This window comes from Chaetodon trifascialis, chromosome 17 (assembly GCF_039877785.1).
Source record: "Chaetodon trifascialis isolate fChaTrf1 chromosome 17, fChaTrf1.hap1, whole genome shotgun sequence".
NCBI lineage: Eukaryota > Metazoa > Chordata > Actinopteri > Chaetodontiformes > Chaetodontidae > Chaetodon > Chaetodon trifascialis.
Window position 1 is genome coordinate 13169483 of NC_092072.1, and position 21612 is coordinate 13191094.

Sequence of the window (21612 nt, forward strand, 5' to 3'; positions counted from 1 at the left end):
AAGCCAGGTTGACTGTAAAACATGTTTGCAGTTTGTTCTGTTTTATAATTGCATTTCAAAAAGGCCCTGTGTGACATCAACGAGGTTTTACTGCGTGGTTATTTGGAATGTAGAGCATTTCCACCTAATCAATACAAGAGGGAAGTGAACACTGGAGAACTGCATGTAGCACTCAAAGTACATGATATCACCAAATATTACCAAGTATGTTTGAGAAGAATGACAATCCAATTACAAGATGACTGTTGGTGGCAAATCCCAAAATAATAAAGCAGATCTTCCATTGCTTAGTGAAAACTCTGTCTGCACTGTCACAGGTTTGAATCAGAGCCTGTTACAGACTTCTCTCCATGCATCCCACATCACCTCCAGCCTTGCTGACCAGATGTAGATTCATCAAACCTATGTCAGTGTGATTAGATTAGATTTGGGCCAATTTGGTGCTGTAATGTGTTTGTGTTTTGATGCACACGCTGTATGCTATACATGCTTGTGCACACTAAATGACAGACTGTTGGCCCCACAGCCTGATCTTTTTTCCCACCATGAAACATGCTGCACTTCCACCCGAGCAATCTGAATTATTTACAGAGTCAATCACCAGGCTATGTGCTCTGAATCCCCATGTAAATTTGTGCTCTCCAGCCTGGTTGGCGAGGCAGGCAATTCTGCCTACTGACACTAATGTCTCTCTTGTTATGGATCGACACTATGTGACTTCATATTGCCTTAGCCCCTCAGCAACTGGTTCACCGCTCAGATCCCACATACTTTGTTGCTACTCAGAGACATAATAATGAAAATCCAGTACATGCAACATGGTTGATCCTATGCCGATTTGTTAGTGTGACGTTGCAGAAAGGCAACTGGAAAACTGATCCTAGCACACATACTGACTGACTGAGGTGCAGTTCCAGGTATTGCAGAATTACTGTAAAACCACACTGTAGAGGTACAGGTTTGCATGCCTCGCTGTGCTCATATCTGCCATTCAACTCACAGGGTATTCTTTCTTTTTTTCAGGACAACGATGTGAGAATCATCATTGGCCAGTTTGATGAGAACCTGGCCTCTAAAGTCTTCTGCTGTGTAAGTCCTTAGTGCTGCTTTGAACAGATGATTTGTTAAGGGTGTGATCTGGTTTGGCGTAGATGCTCAGATCTGACAAAAACTAGGATTATATGTAGCTAAATTTCTCAGTTTAGTGTTCGGTGTCACAGAATTTGGCCTCAGACGGTTTGGCCTCAGTGCTTAGTTCATGATTTCAGTGTTTTATTAGATCAGTTGGCACTAGACCCAAACTCTCCAGCCAAGCTTTAGCTTTTGGACACACAGCACCTTGTGACACTCCATTTCTTCTTCTTCCCCTCCCAGGCGTATAACCTGAACATGTTTGGCAGTAAATACCAGTGGATTATTCCCGGCTGGTACCAGGGCAACTGGTGGGAGCAGGCTAACTCCACCAACTGCACCACCAAGAAGCTGCTCACGGCCATGGAGGGATACATCAGCGTGGACTTTGAACCGCTCAGCGCTCGGCAGATCAAGGGAATCTCTGGCAGGGTGAGTGACTACTTCCTATTGTACTTCAGAAGACTTTAATGTCGTGAACAAGGAATTCAATGTGTCATGAGGCTTAAAGACAGTTTTAAAGAAAGTTTATTTTAAACAAGTGAGAAGACTCTACAATACCGCCCACTAAAACATTCATCCTTAATGCTGATGTGTTTCAGACTGGGTGGTAGCCACGTGTGTTCTAATTACGCTGTTGAATTGAATTGAATGTATATTGTACAGCGTAACAGCCTAAGGTAAAGAAAGCGCAAAGCTCATTGGCTTGGTTCCTAGTTTTGAATTCTGTTTTTAAACCAGAGCTTTGTCATCAAGAGAGGTTCTTGTACTTTTCAATGATTTTAACATTTCCATCGATCTGTAGAAACATAAGAGAACTTTTTCCACAAAAAGACATCTTAGATGCATGTTTGTAAACCAGACATCTCAACCAAAATCAATCATGGCTTCTTCTTTTTTAACCTTGCACTACCCAGCACAGGAGCATCGATCCCAAAACAACAATATCCAGTAACTTTGTATCTCAGACTGTGTGGAAAACAATCCCTTCTCGTTGGACAAAGGTGCACCAATAATAATGCATTTGAAATTATCCATCATTAATCCAACACTGTCTTTTACCTGTCTTTTAGACACCTAAGGAGTACGAGAGGGAGTACAGCCGAGAGCTTCAGCAGAAAGGTGTGGAGGCCAGCAAGTTTCATGGCTTTGCCTACGACGGGATCTGGGTCATTGCGAAGACCTTGACTCGCGTGATGGAGCTGCTCCGGGTGAAACAAAGGCAGAACACCTACCACAACTTCACTGTGGATGACCGCGAAGTGGGAAAAATGGTGCTTGACGTCATGAACGAGACCAACTTCTTTGGAGTCACAGTAAGTCGTGGAAGAGATATGAACGTTATGTAAAAGTATGGCACGGTCTGACATGTTGGAAGTTCAAATGGACTTCTTTTACTTCACTCGCTTTCACACACTGTGCCATCAGAGCACCTGCTGAGTACATTTAATTGACGTATGCGATCACAAGGATACTCTCTAGGCACTTACATACCGTTCATTTACATGTACATGCAGGAAAAAGGTTTTGTTAATATTGATGAGGCACCTACAGTGAGAGAGAGATGGAAAGACACTTACACATTCACAGAAGCAAATATGGTTTACACAATCAGAACGCCATAAATGTCACCGCTGATGAAGAAGCATCTTTTGGGGAGAATTAAAACATCTAGCTGTGAGTGTCTATGCCTGTAAACACTATGTAAATTATATATGCTCTGTGATTGTATGGTATGGGTTGGGCAAATGTCAGAACAACACGGCGAGGCATTAATTACCGCTCTCTGAGGCTGGAAGCATGTTTGCAGAGAAGGTTACTGAGCCATCCTTGTCTGTATGAAGCCTAAAGTGGTGCCATTTGGTGCTGCCGACTCACTCCAATGCATTCAAAATTGATCCTGGTGGCTACGCTAGCTACAAGCTGTGTGTATGTGTGTTTGTGCGTGTGTGTGTGGGCCTGCACTCACTCTCACTTCCTATCGAGCTGTTAGAGGATATCTCCTGTTCCCTGTAAAGGCCACTTTGTTATTAGAGGATGCCATGCTGCCCCCAGTCCAGACCGCCAGTGGGCATGCAGGGCCTTGCAGTACATTAGAGCATTACTCATATCATATTCATAACTGTGTTTACAAATAAATGGCCTGAAAAAAATGTGCAGATGAGGGAGAAAATTTGACTATACTGGGAAATTGGAGAGGTATAGTGTTCAATAAATGCTCTGCCTTTTCTCATAAATATTGAATAAGTGTGCATGGGTGGGACACAAGAGGGAAGTGGATAGACACAATGAAGTAGAGATGCATATGTTAATGCAGTATATATGTCAACAGGACAAATGGGGAAGAGAGAGAATGAAAATAGCCTCAGAGAAAGGCAGTACAGGCTATAGACTTCTGTTTTTGGGAGGTCTTTTGGGAGGTCCTAACATCCAGGGGGCACTATATCAAATCCTCACCCCTCTACTCTCACCTCTCTCCACACAGACCCACTCAAGGCTGCTGACACTGAGTCTTTCCACAGAGACTGAGGGAAGCAAAACAACACAGGAATATCGACGGTGTAACAGTTCATTCACTTTTTACTCCAGGCGCACAAAAGATGATGAAGTCCTGTTCGGTTGCTTGGATAGGCTAGCACTCCTATTCTCTGCTTTCATAACTGTATCGATTCGTATTGATCCTACACATGTCGCCATCAGTGGCAGAACGAGTACTCAAATCCTGTACTTGAGTAAATGTAGCCATACCACAGTGTGCACATGCTTCATTACACTTAAAACTCCTGCATTCAAATGTTTGATGAAGAAGAATTGCAGAAGTACGTGCCTCAAAATGTGGTGCTTATTATGAAGAAGGACACTTTTTAGAGTGTTGTCCCTGAAAGTAAAAGCAGAAACTTTTAGAAAAGATTGAAAAACTTAAGTGAGGCATTTGTACATTACGTTGTAGTAAATACACTTGACAAGAGCTGCATGCTCTTGTTTTCCTAATATCCTAAAGAAAATGAGACATCATTTACATAGATAACATTTTCTTATAATGATATTTGCACTTTGAAAACCACAAATCCTCAATAGAATAAACACATCCTGAGCATGAAAATTGTACACGTGGTTATGTTGTTTGAAGACTGCAGCTCTGCAGAATAATTAAATGCATCTTTGTGCCAAAACATTTTAGATCTTTCAACTATTATAGCTGTTCTTTTAAGGGATTACATTAAATGAGATCAAAAGCGCTGTGGCTGTACCTAGCACACACGTAGCACATGCAAACTTCCACCCACGCATGACGATCAAAGACACAGGAAGGCAGTTTCCCCTCCACACTGCATACATCCTTCATGCTATTTTCAAATTTGGATTTCAAAAGCAGCTGTTACACAACTTAATCTGTTTGCTTGTGGACCGCAGTAACTTCCACTGGCTTTCCAAAAAAATGAATCCACATTCATGCAGCAGTGAAATGGCAGTGAAATTAGTGCTTGATCATTCAGGATCAAGCACGCACGCGACTTGAGCCTCATGTCTTTCCTGATGTCACGATTTTCCGCTGTGTGTTTGCTGTTTGCTGCACACGAGCATCTCGCGGGGCCAAACAATTCCACACTGATCTCAGTCCTGCTGCTGTATCCGGAGCAGAGGCAGGAGAGCGATCATGGAGGGCTCCACGGTATTGATCTGGCTGCTGTCAGGGCCACAGAGAAGAAGGCTGACATTAGCTGGGAAAGACTTTCAGGGCGGAGAGAGTGCAGATAGCTGTCAGAACCACAGGATGATGTACACTGGAATTCACCAGGGAGGTCCACAAGGGAAGATTAGTTGTGGTTGGGTATGACAAGTGTGTGGGTGCAGCTTGTTTTTCTGTTTTGTTTTTTTTTTATCTGTGGTCAGTGGTCATCGTGCTGGTATCGGTGTCTTTCTGGGTAATGGCGAGGAGCTCAGCCTGAGGCTTGACAGTCACCTCAAACAGACACACTGAGGTGAAACAGAAGAGAGTGGCGGGGAGGGGGCTGTATGTGCATGTGTTATTCCCTGTTAATGTGTGTATGCGCGCACGCATCACAGTTCCATTCGCATCAGCTGTGTTCGCACCTCAAACCCTTGAAAACCTGGACGATGTCACACCTGCAGCCCACGGGCCGACATCTCATTTGACCCCAGAACTCCTGTCACTGACAGTATTCTCACCTCCGCAGACAAAGTAATACCTGGCTGCCTCCACCTGTCTCACCTCAGAGAGACACATTCACACACACACAAAAACACATGCACACACACCAGCTACTGTTGTGACTCAGGTCTGAACGTCCTTTGAATACTAGACAAGGGACACCTGTCTGGGTCAGTACACTCCAGTGAGGTTTCCTAAGCTACAGAGGAGCATAATACCTTGTGGAAAGAGGCTTTTTTCACAGCGGCTTCTTTGAATTTTGGTCAAAGGAGGTTAATTTAATCTTTGTAGTGCAGACATTTATTTCCAATTAAGAATGCCAGAGTCGTTGCCTCTGCATATGTTTGATATACCTTGCATATTCTGCAAACCGTGTATACACTTGAGAGAACAAATTGGGGCCTATCAAATAACTACACGCCATTTCAATAAGGTTTGTGATAGCTCCACTTTTGCTGATGTGAAGGGCAATTATAGCGGCAATGCTAATGCACAGTGAGAGCACGGTGGCACAGCTGGTCTAGAAACCTGAATACATACACTCACTGTCATTACGGGTTCAAGTCAAGTTCTCCTGTTTTCAGCCCACATTTTGCGACCCTGTTTACACACCACAGTTATCTGAATGCAAAAACTAATGAGCTGAACTGAGGTGCACTGCGCTGTCCTACTTGCACGTCAGGCATAATTGCATAGCATATTGTAGGAAAGAGCAACGTGTGACGAAAGGAACTTGATGGCGTTGACAAGTCAGACTGACACTGTGGTGTGACATCGCTCACAGAGGATCTGTTGTACATCACCAGGGTAAAGGCAACATCGGGGACCGCGTGTGTCAGCAGAAGCTCGCACGCCAGGCATCACCGGGGACGCATGCATGTACATAAGCATAGTGTGGCAACCTATTAAGTGCAGACACATAGCCGTGCTTGCGTGCGCACACCCGGACAAACATCAAAGATGCCACACAAAGACTGGGATTCAAACAGAGGGGTGGGATTCTGCTCCGCTACTTCAAAGCCTGCCATCTTTTTGAGGCAAAATTGGCTCTCCAGCTTCCTTCCCCATATTTCCCCCTCAGCTGTCTTTTAATCAGCCAATGCAAATGCTTCTCTATCTATCCATCCATCTATCTATCCATCTAACTCTCCTTCTCCCGCTCTCTGCTCTCACCTTTGTTAGCCAGCCAGTAATATGTAAACCCAGTTAAATGTGTAATTAAGGAGCTCTGTAAGCAGATGGCGAGCTGAATTAATTGAACAGTCTTGGTAGATGAAGAGAGAGGAAGATAAAGAGACAGAGGGAAGGAGAAAATAGAACGAGAGAGGGAAAGAATGAGAATACATGGCAGAGATGAATTGAAAGAAGCCAAATTGATTTGAATGTGTCTTACGATATTGCCACACAGTGGAATTGCTTTTGTCTACCTTGTGTGCGTGTTGCAGGATGCTCCCTGGCTCGAAATCGCTCATGTCTGAATCAAAGACTTTCCATCACTGTTTTCCCTGTCGCTTTAGGTCGGATGTTTGACCGATAAAAACACACCTTTTTACGCTAGAAGTTAAAATTGAGAAATAAAATGTCAAATAAAATCTCAGCTACATTGACCATGAGACGCAGCTCTGGAGCCAAATGTGAGACGATCTTAAAGAAGTGCCTTTTCAATGCCATCTGAGCCCAGATTTGTACCAATGCTGTGTGAGCAAACACGTTTAAATCGGGCAGCCTTGCTGATCTGATGTTGTTCCAAGGATATTAGCAAATGAATTGGCCCAAAGATAATTTTGTTTACCTCCATAAACAGATCAATTTTGGCCACTTCTAATCAAATGAGATGCAGTATGTGCAGGAGCCGAGATTCTGCCCTTTGCCTGCCAACACTCCAGTATTGGGAAAGCACTGTGCATAAATTTAGTTGAACTAAGCTCCTTTTTTTCTACTGAAATTCACTGTATTGCTTACGCTGCATCTTCTGCAGCATAATAGGATGTTTTTAGGACTTTAATTATGTATGGTATGTGTTAGATTAAAGACACATTTTATAGTTTTTGTTTTGCCTTTTTTTCAGGGCCAGGTCATGTTTCGGAACGGAGAGAGGATGGGCACAATAAAATTCAACCAGTTTCAAGGTGAGTGTGAGGCTGCTGTTACTGTTCTGGTGGAATCTAAAAGTCGCAGGGCCTGTGGTGTTTTCTGTGCTTGATCTCCTCTGTGGTAATATGATGTATGTCTGGACAGTTAAGGTTTGTATAAAAATATGCCTCAGTGCTCGCTGTCCTCATAGCATCATCCCTAGGTTGTATTTGAGCCAGCAGGGCCTGCTGAGTGGGAGAATAACCCAGCGATTGCATCTTGATGCGGGGGATTCCCAGCTCCCAGGCTCCCCAGAATGTATGTAGCACGCTGCATGGGGCTGTTCAGTCCTCTCTGCCCAACCATCTTATCTTCCCCACTGCAGAGGGGCTCGATCCCTCTGGCTGCTTACATCACACTCTGCGTGTGAGATAGGGGAAAGTGTGTCTGTGCTTAAGCGCATGCTTGTGTGTGTGTGTGTGTGTGTGAGAGACTCTGTTGGCGCATGTACTGTATGCTAATGCAGAGCTCAGGCTCAGTGGGTTTGACAAAAAGGGAGACCACACATGATTTGTAGTCATGTAATTATTCTTTCATGTTTAGCTAAAGCAAAATTTACAACGCCTGTAGTAAGAAAGTAAGAGTTTGTAGTGCTGCATAGACGTGTGTGGTGTAGTGAAAACAAGAGAATTTAATTGGTGAGTGGGAAAGATGCTGTGTCCCAATTCCATATTAGATAGTAATTATTCACAGTAAGTGCTTTATACCATTTATCTTAACATACTGTTTTTGCTGTTAATAAACTAGTGATCAGTGTTTCTACAGTTCTGCACTGAAACCAAAAAAACAAAGTGTGCAGACGGATATTAATCAAACTGTGAATGGAATTACGCTGATTTTTTGTTTTTAAACTCATCCCTCAAAAACACTGCAAGCCACACTTATATTTTATATGCTTGCTGCTGTGAATCCCTCCTTTGTTCCTTTGCATTGCATTGTGGGATAATAACGTACATCAGCAGCACACTCAACAAAACAAAGTGTGCATTTCAGTGTATTTTTTGCATTTTGTTGAGTTGTGAGTAACACACTGCAGACTGGAAACCTGCTCAGACTCATCGTGTGGTGCGGAAGTGGGACATGGACAAGGTGTGGACAGGCTGAGGCGCGGTCTTAAATGAAGTGGGTACGAGGACATAGGTGCATGACATTATGGCATTGCACTGGATGACCCTCCCATCTCTACCTGTAGTTCACCTGCAAGAATAAAATCAAACAGCAGGAGGAGCACTAACAGGGACAGAGTGCTATCACTGAAAACTGTATGAGTAGAGGGTTAAAGAGAAAAGAGTAGAGGAAAGTGTGTGAGCACAGTATGCCTAAACTGTCTGTCTGTATGTGTGTGAGAGATTTTCAGAAAAAATGCACAAATGTCTTATCCTGAATCTCCTTCCCCTCTCCATATTTCTCTTCTCCCTGAGCTGCTTGTCTGCTGTGTCTCCAACACACACTTCCCTCAACCAAATCCTCCCCCATGTCAGACCTATCTCTCTCTGTCTTCTCCTTGCTTTATTATATCTCCTCCATCCCTCCTTAACCTTCACTCTATCACTTCTTCCTCACTTGTCAGGGATCTTGAATTTGTCACCCTTTTGACACCAAGAGCCTGAGCTGGTTGGAGAGGACAAGAGGGACAGCCCCGGCTTGAATATTTCAAAAGGCAGTGATCCTCAACATGACCCTATCATCTGTCCTCAGCCTCTGATCCTCCATCTTAGCCTGTCAGACGTTCTTTGTCAGGGGTCTCCATGGCTCTCACTCCCACTGTCTCTCATGGGGATAAGAGATCGCTCACTAACGGAGGTCTTGATCGCAGCTGCAGTGCCTCTGAGTACAGATTTTAAATAAACATGCTGGTAGATAAGTAAACATGGCCCTGCAATAATATATATATCAGTCAGGTGAGGTTGTGATATGTGTGGGGAAAAGATTAGGATGTTTTAGATCTCAAGGTGTAAGTGATAGGATTTCCTATCTGCAACACCCCTCAAGTAAGAATTAACTTCCTGCTTCTCTGTCATTGTCTGTAGGATTTTGAACTAGCAACACCGTCGCTGCTGTCAGTTTACCTCCAGGCAATAGTCTTCTCACAGTCCTTTCAGCTTAAATAGCTCACAAGAACATCGTTGAACTGTACATCCAATGCTTTTAAATGAAGCAGCTTTTTTTTTTTTTTTTTTTTTTTTCATGTTAGAATTTCAGTTCTGACATGAAACAAAATAAAACGGTAACTTGATCAAGGAGAAACTAATGTGAACAGCATGGAAAGGAGCTCTTAATGAGTTTATTCACATTTCCAAACACTGCAAAAGAGACGGGTCAGAATGTGTGTGATTAAAGATGCCTTGGATTCGGCCTGACTAAAGAGTTATAGTGTACATCAGGTTACTTCTTTATTTATTTGTTTATTTTTATTGTGTCAAGTGGAACAGTTTTCAGAATTCTGATTGAGAATTCGAGTTATTTTTAACACAGACTAACTGCACTGAGAAAAAGGAACAGTATTCGCAGGTCGTAGAAAGAACAAGCTACATTTACTCCAGTTCAATTCATAGGTACAGTATGTGTACACATAGGAATAAGTGATGTCAGGCTTGGCTACACAGCCAGTACTTGTTATTGCAATAAATCCACATTTCACAGTTTTGTTCTTTTTACAAGATTTGTTGACAGCTAAGAAATAAAGAATTTCGCTAGCCTCATACCTTGAGTCTTTAGTCATGAGTATATCATGTCAGGAAACTCGTAAAGTTCTGTGAATTCGCAGTTGTTTAAAGTAACAAATGAGATTAAAAGGCATGAAATGTGGTCGCAAGTTGCGTTTTACCAGGCTGCTGCAGCCATCAATATTCCCTGTGGGGACAGAGTGCTGGGATAGTATTTTAGCATCTCAAAGGATGAGAGCTGATATACAATCCCCTCTGCTGTTTAGATCCTAACAAAGGACGTGGTCAAGGGAAACATGGTTATTGATCCTCGTTCAGCACTGGCAAGTTTGAGCAATACAAATCCCGATTGTGTATGCACATAAACTTTACTGTTCTGAAATTGTCACTTGCGGTATAGCCTGTGTAACGTTTTCAACGTTTTGCTGATGCTTTGATGCCAGAATTGGAGATCAAATGAGGTGACTCACTGAGAGGAGAGGAGAGGGGAACATGGTGCCCTGTGATGCCGCAATAGCTGATGTTATCTGTCATTTTCCTAGTCAAGGACAATGCTGCTGAGGAGTTCAATGGGGCTGTAAGTGTGATAACAGGGAGAAGCGCATAGAGATTCATGTGTGCACACCAGAAGAAATTGCAGGTTGTTTGTCGTGCTTACAAAAAAGAATCCGAATAATCTGTCCTTTCTTTCAATTCCCTTCTTCTCTCCTCCCTGGTGTTCACTCTGAGGAATCTGTGCGAGTGAAGGAGGGTAAGGGCCCAGGTTTGGCTGACAAGGTCATGCTTCCTCCAAATATTACAACTGAGGGAACCATCGTTGTTTCTAAAAGAGAAAACACTAGATCCTGAAATAGCTGTGATGAGGTTTGAGCAGACAGTGATGTTTACAAGCTGGGGTGTACAACAGTTTATGGCCCTTTGACTGCGTCCAGGAAATCTTTAAACCAATGTATGTTGCGATGAAGATACAGAGGTACAATTACATTTATCTGCATTTTTCTGCATTATTTGGAGAGTCTTCATTGTATTACAGCTGGTTTCTGTGATATCTGCTCTTAATAACTAAGAGTGTAAAAAACAGGAAGACAATTTCCTGGCTGACTGCTACCAGCGGAGAACCTTAGAAGATAATCTTTCCGAGTGCCTTAAAAGTCTGTGTTGGGGATATTTTATTATATTAATAATGTGTTTTTGAAGATCTAGTGAGTTAAAGGTCTCTGTGAGGCTGTACCACTGCGCCAGACTGTGCAGCTGAAAGCTGAGCCATTTGTCACTGTGTCCAATTAATGTTTGAATTAGATTTACTTGTTCTCTCAAAGATTCACTCTCTCCAAATAAGGATCACTGGGGCTACATTTTATAAACCCTTCAACCTGCTTTCTATCAGTGATCCATTATTTCAGCACTTTCTTGCATAATTAAGTTGGCCACCTAAAAGATTCACATGACCTGTCGGAGAATCAAGCTGGAGAACTCCAAAACTGGTTTAACCATAAAGGCAATTGTTCGGCATTTGGCCATACATGATGTCATTTTTAGCTCTGTGAGCATGACGACAGGCTGAATTATCTCAACATCTACTGGATGGATTGCCACAGTATTTTGTACAGGCAGTTAAGGTTCCCAGATGTGACCTAGTGACTATGGTGATCCCCAGAAACGTCCTCTAGCATCACCATGAGGTTGTCATTCGTGGTTTTGAGCAAAAAGTCTCAACAACCATGAAATTTGGTACAGTCGCTCATGTTCCCTTCATGCTCTGTTCAGTTATGCTGTAATAACTTTGGTGCCTTCATAGCCAGCAGCTCCAACAGCTCAGAATTTCATCTGTCACATGCTTAGGTTCAAATACCTTTAAAACCCATGGCATCAACATCAGGCTTAGCTGGACTGAGTGGTTAGTGCTAATTAACAAATGTTAGCATGCTAACCTGCTAAGCATCACTGTGTGGTCATTGTGAGCATGTTAGCATGCTGACATTGGTATATAGCAGATTTAATTGCTATTAAAGTGTGAAAACCAGCCCACAAAGTGAAGAACAAATGCTGTTGGCACCCAGTAGCCTGTTTAAATACACAATAAAGTCTACATGTATGTGTATGTTTCTTTAACAGATGGCCAGGAAGTGAAGGTGGGAGAGTACAACGCAATTGCTGATGTGCTGGACCTCATCAACAACTCCATCAGGTTCCAAGGTATGAGGGAGGCTGGATATGTGTGGATGTGCCTACATGTGTGTGAGCATCCACTCAGGGATGCAGAAGGCACTGAAGAACAGAAAGGTGTCCTGATGCATCTGATGTGTGTTTATATATACGATAAAGGACCATCACTTACGACACCAGCACTCTAGTCTCTAGCTCACTTGAACTCAAACTCCCTCCAGCACAGATAAACGCTCAGACATACTCAGACACCACCACCAGTGTAGGGACTCGCCACTCTCCTTTACCACACTAAATTGTGCTCTCTCAACTAAATTATTTACCAGTCCATTTTTCACCCCTCCCGTGGTTGCTTGTGTTGACATACTTTGTAATTTGTTCGATCCCCCTGGCTATTCTCTCCTCCAGCCCCCTCCCACTCTTTCTCCATCTTCTCCGCCTTGCCCCACATACAGAAACTCTAGGACAGTGCCATCTAAGATGCTTGTTTCCACATCCCTGACCGCAGTAAGTGGAGATGTGTAAGACGATGCCACTGCGATCGATTGGCACACTGGCGGGAGAAAAATAGAGCAAAAGATAAGAAAGTGCAGTGTCTAACCACAATAACTTGACTGTGGTGCATAGAGAGACATGCACTCAACTAGGGGAAACTGGGGACCAGGAAATAAGTCTCAAATAACAGGATTTCTGCTGTGGAAGAGAAAAAGATTCGAAGGGGGCAGGTTAAGTTGTCAAAGTGAAGAGAGAAATGTCGCTGTGAAAGTGAAAATATCCAGAAAACCACTAAGTAAGTTTCACCGTTGCATTATGTTTGAGGCCCATTTTGAGAGGAATATTTTTTCCTGCTCCTCTTAGGTGTGGAGCCTCCCAAGGATCGGACGTTTGTGCGTCTGCAGCGACGCCACATCAACGTGCCGCTCTACAGCATCCTGTCCACAATCACCATACTGGGCATGCTCATGGCGGGGGCCTTCCTGTTCTTCAACATCAAGAACCGCAACCACAGGTCAGCATTCGGCATTGGTGAAGCACAGCCTTGAGAGTAGGGGGATAGAGGTGGGGATTAGATGAAGGATAGCAAGCGAAGGTGAAATAGATAAACGTACGGTGCAGCAGGAAAAGTAAATGAGGGGTTGGTGTTGAGGGAGAAGGAAGGAAGGGATGAGTGAAGGACAGGAAGAATCAGGGGAGATTGAATGGTATTGAGATGAAAGAATGATGAAGCATGAGAATGATGAGTAACCTTTCTCTGCAGGTGCATTATTATTTCACATTTCAGGCTCCTCCATACCAAAGCATTTTTGACAAGCAGGGCCAATTCCATTTTGATCCATTCTGCTCTGCTGTTCTCTTCCAGGCTAATCAAGATGTCCAGCCCCTATATGAACAACCTGATCATCCTGGGAGGCATGCTCTCCTACGCCTCCATCTTCCTGTTTGGCCTGGATGGAGGTTTTGTCTCTGACAAAGAGTTTGAGACCCTCTGCACTGTGAGTTCCCACAACACTTTTTGCCAATACATAAAATAATGGATAGAAGTTGGGGTTGGATGGGTTTGGTATTCTCTTCCTATATGTAACATGAGCTCAAATATGGAGAATGCTGCTGGAACGTGACTCACATGCACTGTGTGACCAACAGTAAGTGAACACTGATTGAATCTCTCTCTCCGGGTCTCTAGCTAGCATAGAGCACATTAAGCATCGCCCCCCAGGTAGCATTACTGTGTGACTATGTAAATGCTGGATTAATTAAAGAGTTTTGATTACAGTGATAACCAGTTTCCACTGAGATACCACCCTCCCAGACACGGAGGCGCACACATACGCACACACACACAGAGTAATGAGAGGCAGGGCACGTTCCGAGCTGCCATCCACCTGGCTGAAGCGCTGCCGCAGAGCCAAAACAGAGCTTGTCACTTTAGAAGAGGTTCTTCAGCGCAGGAGCACAGAGGTTGATCCATTCACTACCAATCAATATGTGCTGGTCTCCTTGAGAATAGATGCTGTAATTGTTTTTTTTTTTCTTTTTCTTTTCTTCTCTTTAGCCAGTGCTCCCTGCCCGGCTTTATTGCTGTCTAGATGTGATAGAGAATGGCACGTCAAGAGGGCCGGCTGCAAATGTGTGAATGCACACTGTAAATGTTCACACACAGATAAAAACAAACACGTGGATCACACGCAGCAGTCAAACAAACAGAGTACACAGAAACACTCTGTAGCTATTTTTAGGATATCACAGTCTATATTCAAATTGTACGCTTTTAAAACACGTCAGCGGGGTCCTTTGTGCTGAGGCAGCAAGAGAGGTCTGCGTTTTGTTTCTCATTAAGATGAAATGCTCTCAGGAGTGTGACAGCTTCCATGGTCCAGGACGTTCTCCCAGGAGCTCAGCGCTTCAAGACCAAAAAAAAATCTGACAGCCTCTTATTTTTAGAACGCTTCACAATGCTATTTCAAAACGAACTTCTCGAGAAAAATGCAAATACCTGTCAGATCAGATGTTGTTTTAAGCCTTGATCACCAGTTTTAGACATGACACGATTATTTGTGTTCCTGTTGTTCTGGTAGGTGCGCACGTGGATCCTCATTGTTGGATACACAACTGCTTTTGGCGCCATGTTTGCCAAGACCTGGAGGGTGCATGCCATCTTCAAAAATGTCAAGATGAAGAAGAAGGTAATGAAAAATATAATTAATATATTTTCTAATTAATATATGAATCTCCAGAAGTCGAGAAGAAATTCCTTCTACTGCTACATTTTACTGTTCAGATTATGAAAGATCAGTCGTTTCTATGCCTCCTCCATTTCCAAAACAGTGATAGCTCGTCTCATGAATGGCCATAACAGGTACACATGATCCTTCCTGGTTTAATCTGGTTCTGAACCTTTTATTTCTTATCGCACCATGTGCATCTGTTGGATAGAATAGCGATCAGTTCATAAAACAACAAGCATCTCCGTTAAAACATCTAGACTTGACAGTCTTATCCAGGAAGCTTCACGGGCATTTTTGAAAGCCCAACACTGGTGTGTGGGTGCTTGTATTCACGCTCTTGCTTTTCAACAAACACTCTGAAAGACTGGCAGCCGCTGGCACCTGCTTTTAGAATCTTCTCTGTGGAAAAAAAGAGAAAAGATTCAGAAATACAAATGGCTTTTTAAACATCTGACAATCTGTTTCACTGGCCTAGTTATATAAAGTGGTGCCGAGCTCACTGAGTGTTGTAACTGTGTTTGGCCTTTTGTATTTATAGATCTTTCTCTCTCTCTCTCTCTCTCTCTCTCTCTCTCTCTCTCTCTCTCTCTCTCTCTCTCTCTCTCTCTCTCTCCCTTGCCCTCTCTCTCGCCCTCTCTCTTGTATATTGGAGGAAGTGTGGATTGCCTGCCAGAGAGAGAGAGAGAGAAGAGTAAGAGAGGGAGGAAAGAGGGATGGATCAAAGAGTTGGAGAGGTTGGAGGGATGTAGGGGAAGTAGTGGCAGAAGGGAGGGTGGAGAGACAGAAGGAGGAAGGCAAAGCAGGGCAGAGAAAGGGAGAGGACAAACATGGCACTATCTGCAAAAAAAAGTCAGGTTGACACTGTGAAAAGAAAAGGAGGAGGCTGGAAAAAGAGGGCAGGGGACAGATGAAGATAAAGAGAATCCACATTACAGGGCAAAAGAGCCATAATCGAGCTCTACTTTAGCTTGAGTTTCCACTGCAGCTCTGCGGGTCGGGTCAATACAAGACTGCCATGTTTGTTTTTTCGGTAACACTTCAAGATTAATTTGTTCCTTATTAGCATGCATATTAGCAGCATATTGGCTCTTAAGTAGTCATTATAAAGCACTTTTAAAGCCTTATGCTGGGGCTTAGGGGGCTATGGTTATTAAGGGTCAGGGTCAAGGTTGGATTATTATTTTATGTACTTGACTTTCTATCAATAAGCAGTAATTAGGGAATTATTGAGAGAAAACTCTTAGTTAGCGTCCTTGTAGTTGTAGAATGTGGCATGGAGAATAAGGAATTAATATGTGCTTTATACTGCCTAATGAAGAGCCTAAATGCTTCTAATATGCATGCTAACAAGCAGCTTTGGTAGCTTGTGTACTTTGATATAAAGTTTTTCTTTTTTCAGCTGTTTTCAAATGAGTAGCACTGGACCTGGCCTTTCATATTTTTCACAGCAATCATTTGAAGAACACAAAACAGGTTTGCCTCTGAGCTCGCCAGCTTTACCCTGACCCTACATAGCCAATTATCTCTGTTCAGACCACCCTCCCCCACCCCCTTTTCCATGCTAATGGAGACGAAAGAAATGCTTCTTCAGAAGCAGTATTCACCCCTACTGCATATTTCAGCTCTTAAACCTCAAGATTTGTTCTCTGTCGGTTCATGGACTGGGTCTGTCTGCACAACACACACACAAGCATGCATGCACACACATCACACTTCCTCTGCGCTGATTGAGTGCAGGTGCATTGGCTTCAGAAGACTGATAGTTGCTGTTGGTGCCCTGAAATCTTTGTCAACCACTGTCAAGGGAGGGAAGAGCACAAGTGTTAGGGCTGAGACTACATCCCTCACTCCCCCCGCCTCCCTTTCCTCCACCTTTTCCCCGTACACTGGGGAGAGCACCGATTGTAAATCAGGGGTGTTTTCGATAAAGGTTCCACTCGGTGGGCCGGCACTCCTTCACTTCTTAAATAGCTCGGCACCAGAGACAGTGTGTGTGTGTGTGTGTGTGTGTGTGTGTGTGTGTGTGTGTGTGTGTGTGTGTGTGTGTGTGTGTGTGTGGGGTCGGGGAGGGGGGTGTCAGTCAATGTCCCCCTCTCCAAATACACACAAACACACCACAGACACAGATAAACATACTCATTTACAAAAACATCACCCCTTACGCAACCCCTCACCCTCAGGGTTAGCAGCTACTTGTCAGTCTGCCTATCTCTGTAATTTACTGAGTACTCCTTAGTGACATATTGCTGGATGCACGCACACACGCACGCACACACAAGCTTAACAAACACAAAGCAGCCTTTAGCTCATTATGTTGCATGCATGCATGTATAGACATACACACACATAATGATTGTGTACACACTTTGAGGTTGTCAGAAAATATCATCATGAGCAAGTTTTAAAGTGTCGCATTACTTCCTGGATCTTGATAGATCAGGGGCAGTAAACTGTTGTTACAATACCCTAAGGTTGAGCTACAGCATTTCAACTCAATTTATGTTACAGTGTCAGAGCAGAGACAGCCAGCCCCTGGCCTCATTGGATGATGCTACACAGTAAATGAATTTTTTATTTATTTTACAGCCACTTACAAGATAATATGTATGTATGTAGTTGAGTGTGAGTTCATTCTTGACATTGAAAACTGTTGACAAAAGCCCATAACTCAAGGGCTACTCACTAGTTTGTTCAGATCTGTGAACCATATCTCATAGGCAGTGCATGGAGTTTGCTCGGTTATGGACAGACATTACACACACACACACACACACACACACACACACACACACACACACACACACACACACACACACATTTGTTTATGACAGGCCCATGTGTGGACATTAAATGTTTTCAATGACTTTTTTTTTTTTTTTTTCCTCAATCAAATTCATCAGTAGACACGAGCACTCTGGCACCCGACTGATATGTCAGAGTGCCAATATTACAGGGGGAAAGAAAACAGTACATAACACTTCAGATAATTTAGAGTCATTATGTAGTTTGTCTAGCAGGCTCAGTTGGCAGTGTAGCGTATCACAGTTGAGCAGATGGTGGTGTAGAGCTCTTTTTTTGTAATTTCCCTAAAATATCACACATTTTGCATATTTTTGTTACAACTATTTACTTTAGAAGATTATAATGTTCGTTTTATCAGCCAGATTTGACCAGAATTTTTGTTTAACATGCAGGTATTCTTCTTGTTGTCCACCTTGGCATCAAATGTTTCTTCATGGCCCTGCTCTGCCTCCACCTTCCTCTAAACTGTACCGACGCATTGCAGTATTTGTACAAGAAATGTCCCTCGTCTCGCCTTGCCTGTATTTGTTCAGTGCCAATGCCATCAAAAGACACCAGATCAAAACAAACAATCCCCTCATGCATCTCATCCTGAGCCCACCGGCGGATGTAGACCCGTGCGAGACCACTGCGCTGCATCTGGGCTATGTGATACTCTCCAAACACAGCCCAGCCTGTGTTCCCTGACCTTTGCTTTGATCTGCCGTTCCAGCCAGTCAAACGCTATTATAAATAAAGATCACAAACAGGTCACGGCTTTCATCCCTCTGAAGTTCATGGTACAAAAAAGGAGCTTTTGTGGTTGACAGCTTTGGCTGTCGTATGGTGGATCTTTCCCACATTCTCCTGCCACAAGGCAACAAAACCATGCCTCGTTGGTGGCATGGTGTAGAAAGAACTCGATGTCCACCAGCGTTTCTCAGTCCTGGGCCAACGGAGTACAATCTGCTAAATGTACTGCGTGTGCCACAGTGTGAAAGAATGTTGGTATGAAATCCTGAGCCAGGTCTTGGTCTTTTGGACCTACAGTTTGGCTGGTTTCCTATCTCAGTGGGTGGTTGATTGCAGCTAAATGCATTGTAATCAGTCCCTGACTAGATGGTTAGAATGAAACCAGCAGGGCTCTGGGTCCTGAGATGAGATGAGAATCACATAATTACAGTGGTCAATGAGAAATGTTGTTTGAAATGGCTCTACAGACGCACATACTGTTACATAACATTAGCAGGTGTCTGCTGTTGTCTAATACAAGCATCTCATCTTCTTTTTCCCCTCTAGATCATAAAGGACCAGAAGTTGTTGATTATCGTTGGCGGGATGCTGCTCATCGACTTATGCATCCTCATTTGCTGGCAGATTGTGGACCCGCTTAAAAGGACTGTGGAAGAGTACAGCTTGGAGGTCAGTGTGCATTTTGATGATTTATTTTTGTCTCTATTCTGAACGTGTGCTTGATCATGGTTTTGTTTATGTTGATGTAACATGATTGGCCTCAGCTGGGAGATTCCCAGTGACACAGATTCTTTCGTAAAATGCCTGTGTATTTGGAGTTTAGGCAAACAAAATGTCCGCCCTGGGCTGTAGCGCGAGCATCTTTGTTGTGCTTGTTATTTTTGGGTCAGGATGTGAGCCATTGCTGCCTCCTGTGCTCATCCCATGGACGGACATTTGCCAGCTTGGATGTGAGACATTGGCAAGGCCTGTTGGAAAAGAGGCACTTGGCATCACTCTCTCCTTGCTGGAGAGGTGGCGTGGTGTAGAGTAGAAATGAACTCTGCTTTGCTCTGATTGGTTAGAGTGCACTCAGATTCTCTGGGATTGGTACAGGATTGGTCTAGCTGTGCGCCCAATCGGCTAAAATGAACATACTGTAGCTTTGGCATTATAGGTTGATGGTGTATGAAGGGTGTTTTCGGTGAGGTATGACATGTTAGCACATAACTGTCAGCGGTATTAAAGGAATGCAGTCAGTGAATTAGCGAGGCGCAGCTGCTTATTTATTTTCTCTGAGGATTTAGTCATTTTGGTGAAAGTAGCAGATTGATTTTTTATTTTTTCCATATGTATGAAATATTATGCAGTATGGCTTCACTGTTCGGTAGATCTGTCTTAACACTGGTGTGTCCAGCAGACTGCTTAAAGATGGTGGGTTAAATGCTTGAGTCAGGATGATTTCGAGCTGCATATATTAAAACATCTCTGGAATATCAGCTCATGCCGTTAAATAGATGGTTCAGCGTTCCAGTGGTTAAACATAAGAGGCTGCGGCACTCATTCATTCCTCAATCTATTAAGTTGTTACACAAAAAGATGGGCTCGCATTAGGCCGACGGCAACTAATGCAGTGTAATGGTAAAATGGGTTAGAGAGCTGGTGCAGTGAGGGATACTGTACATCTGGGACAGGCACTGATCTGTGTGTGACTCTGACTTGAATGAAGTGCATTTGAATGTACATCTGTGTGGTCTATGCAAAAGACTTTACTTGATCTGTCCATGTCACTGGGTCTGTTGAAGTAACAATAACATTATTGAAAAATCTATTTTACTTTGTTACAGATTATTCCCTTTGGGTACTGACACATAACTCAATGGAACAAGAGTGATTGTGTTTACTTTAATGTTGCTGCTAACAACAGACCAGCAGGAGCAATTATGCCACTGCAGCTGAGGTTGAATCATCTGAAGCTCACAGAAGGTGGATGCTGCAAAGTGATTTTTTTCCTAACAAGTCCTCCTAAATTAACAGCATTGGTCGGATCCTCATTGACCCTTCTTCTAAACAGAGGTTTTCAGAGGGTCACTGCAGTGAAAGGCAGGGTCCAATGGAGGATTTTTATGGAGACTTCTTTTGATTGTGTTGAATGGATTTTCATGTTGTTTGCTTGCTTGTTGTCAAGGTGCTGCGGGGGATGGAAGGGTGGCTGACACTGTCTTGCACCCAGTTTTGACTTTTTAATGTCTTCAATTAAATGAAAATCCTGTGAAGGCTTATCTAAGAGTTCTGGGAGCAGGTCAGCCTTTCCAATTTTTCATTTTTTTTTCTGTCTCAGTCCTTGATGAAACGATTCCTGTGGGAGATCTCTGAGGAAGAAACTAGTTTAGAGATGCATGATATCCTGCCAGACTTATTTACATTCTTGTGCTCCTTTTGGCGTACTCTGAAGGTATACTTAGCACATTTGTACAACTCTAGACAAAGCCGGATTTCCTTTGTGATGATAGCCACTTATATATTTAAGCCTGCCTAAAGGGTGTAGCAAAGCCTTGCTTAACATATTCATTTGTGAATGTTGTCAGTGTGTGCAGTCGGGTCCTCGCGGAGTATTTTCAGACTCTAAGCCCCCGGCCAGGGGAGTGTTGTGAATATATTAACCACTCAATGTAGGAGTCTGCATCCCCCTTGGGGTCGTGGATCTGCATGCCTGGGCTGAGGCAGAGGCTCCATATGCCTGCCCAGCCTGCCAGATTTCCAGCACCAGAAGCAGTGGACCCTTGGGGCTCAGCTGGGGGACAGGCAGCCTGGAGCGCCTCTGCACCCAGCGCCTGCGGCCTCGTCAGGTGGGACCAGAAACCAGAAGGCAACCCAAATAGGAAGTGAAAGACGAAAACACAGTATGGACAAAAACAGTGTTTATGCTAATAAACAGAATGAGGCCTCGTTCAGAGAGACAACGTTTCAATTTTTTTTCAAATAGCAAACCTCCATTTCAATGAGGTCAACCTGGATCAACGTCTGCCACAATGCCAGTTGACAAAGTTGTCAAACTGTACTGGATCATATTTAATTTTCTCTCTGCTGCCTGTAACAACAA

At 43.5% G+C, this 21612-nt stretch overlaps 1 protein-coding gene across 1 annotated transcript in view; it reads left to right on the forward strand.

The window, feature by feature from the left end:
- The window catches only part of gabbr2 (gamma-aminobutyric acid (GABA) B receptor, 2), a 163065-nt gene that overhangs the window by 97867 nt on the left and 43586 nt on the right, over window positions 1–21612 (forward strand). Inside the window, exons 5-13 of the mRNA XM_070985260.1 lie at window positions 1024–1089; window positions 1375–1563; window positions 2205–2447; window positions 7374–7434; window positions 12220–12300; window positions 13129–13279; window positions 13631–13763; window positions 14847–14954; window positions 19077–19199. Of these exons, the coding sequence (XP_070841361.1) occupies window positions 1024–1089; window positions 1375–1563; window positions 2205–2447; window positions 7374–7434; window positions 12220–12300; window positions 13129–13279; window positions 13631–13763; window positions 14847–14954; window positions 19077–19199 (1155 nt within the window). The remainder of the gene's footprint in view (window positions 1–1023; window positions 1090–1374; window positions 1564–2204; window positions 2448–7373; window positions 7435–12219; window positions 12301–13128; window positions 13280–13630; window positions 13764–14846; window positions 14955–19076; window positions 19200–21612) is intronic.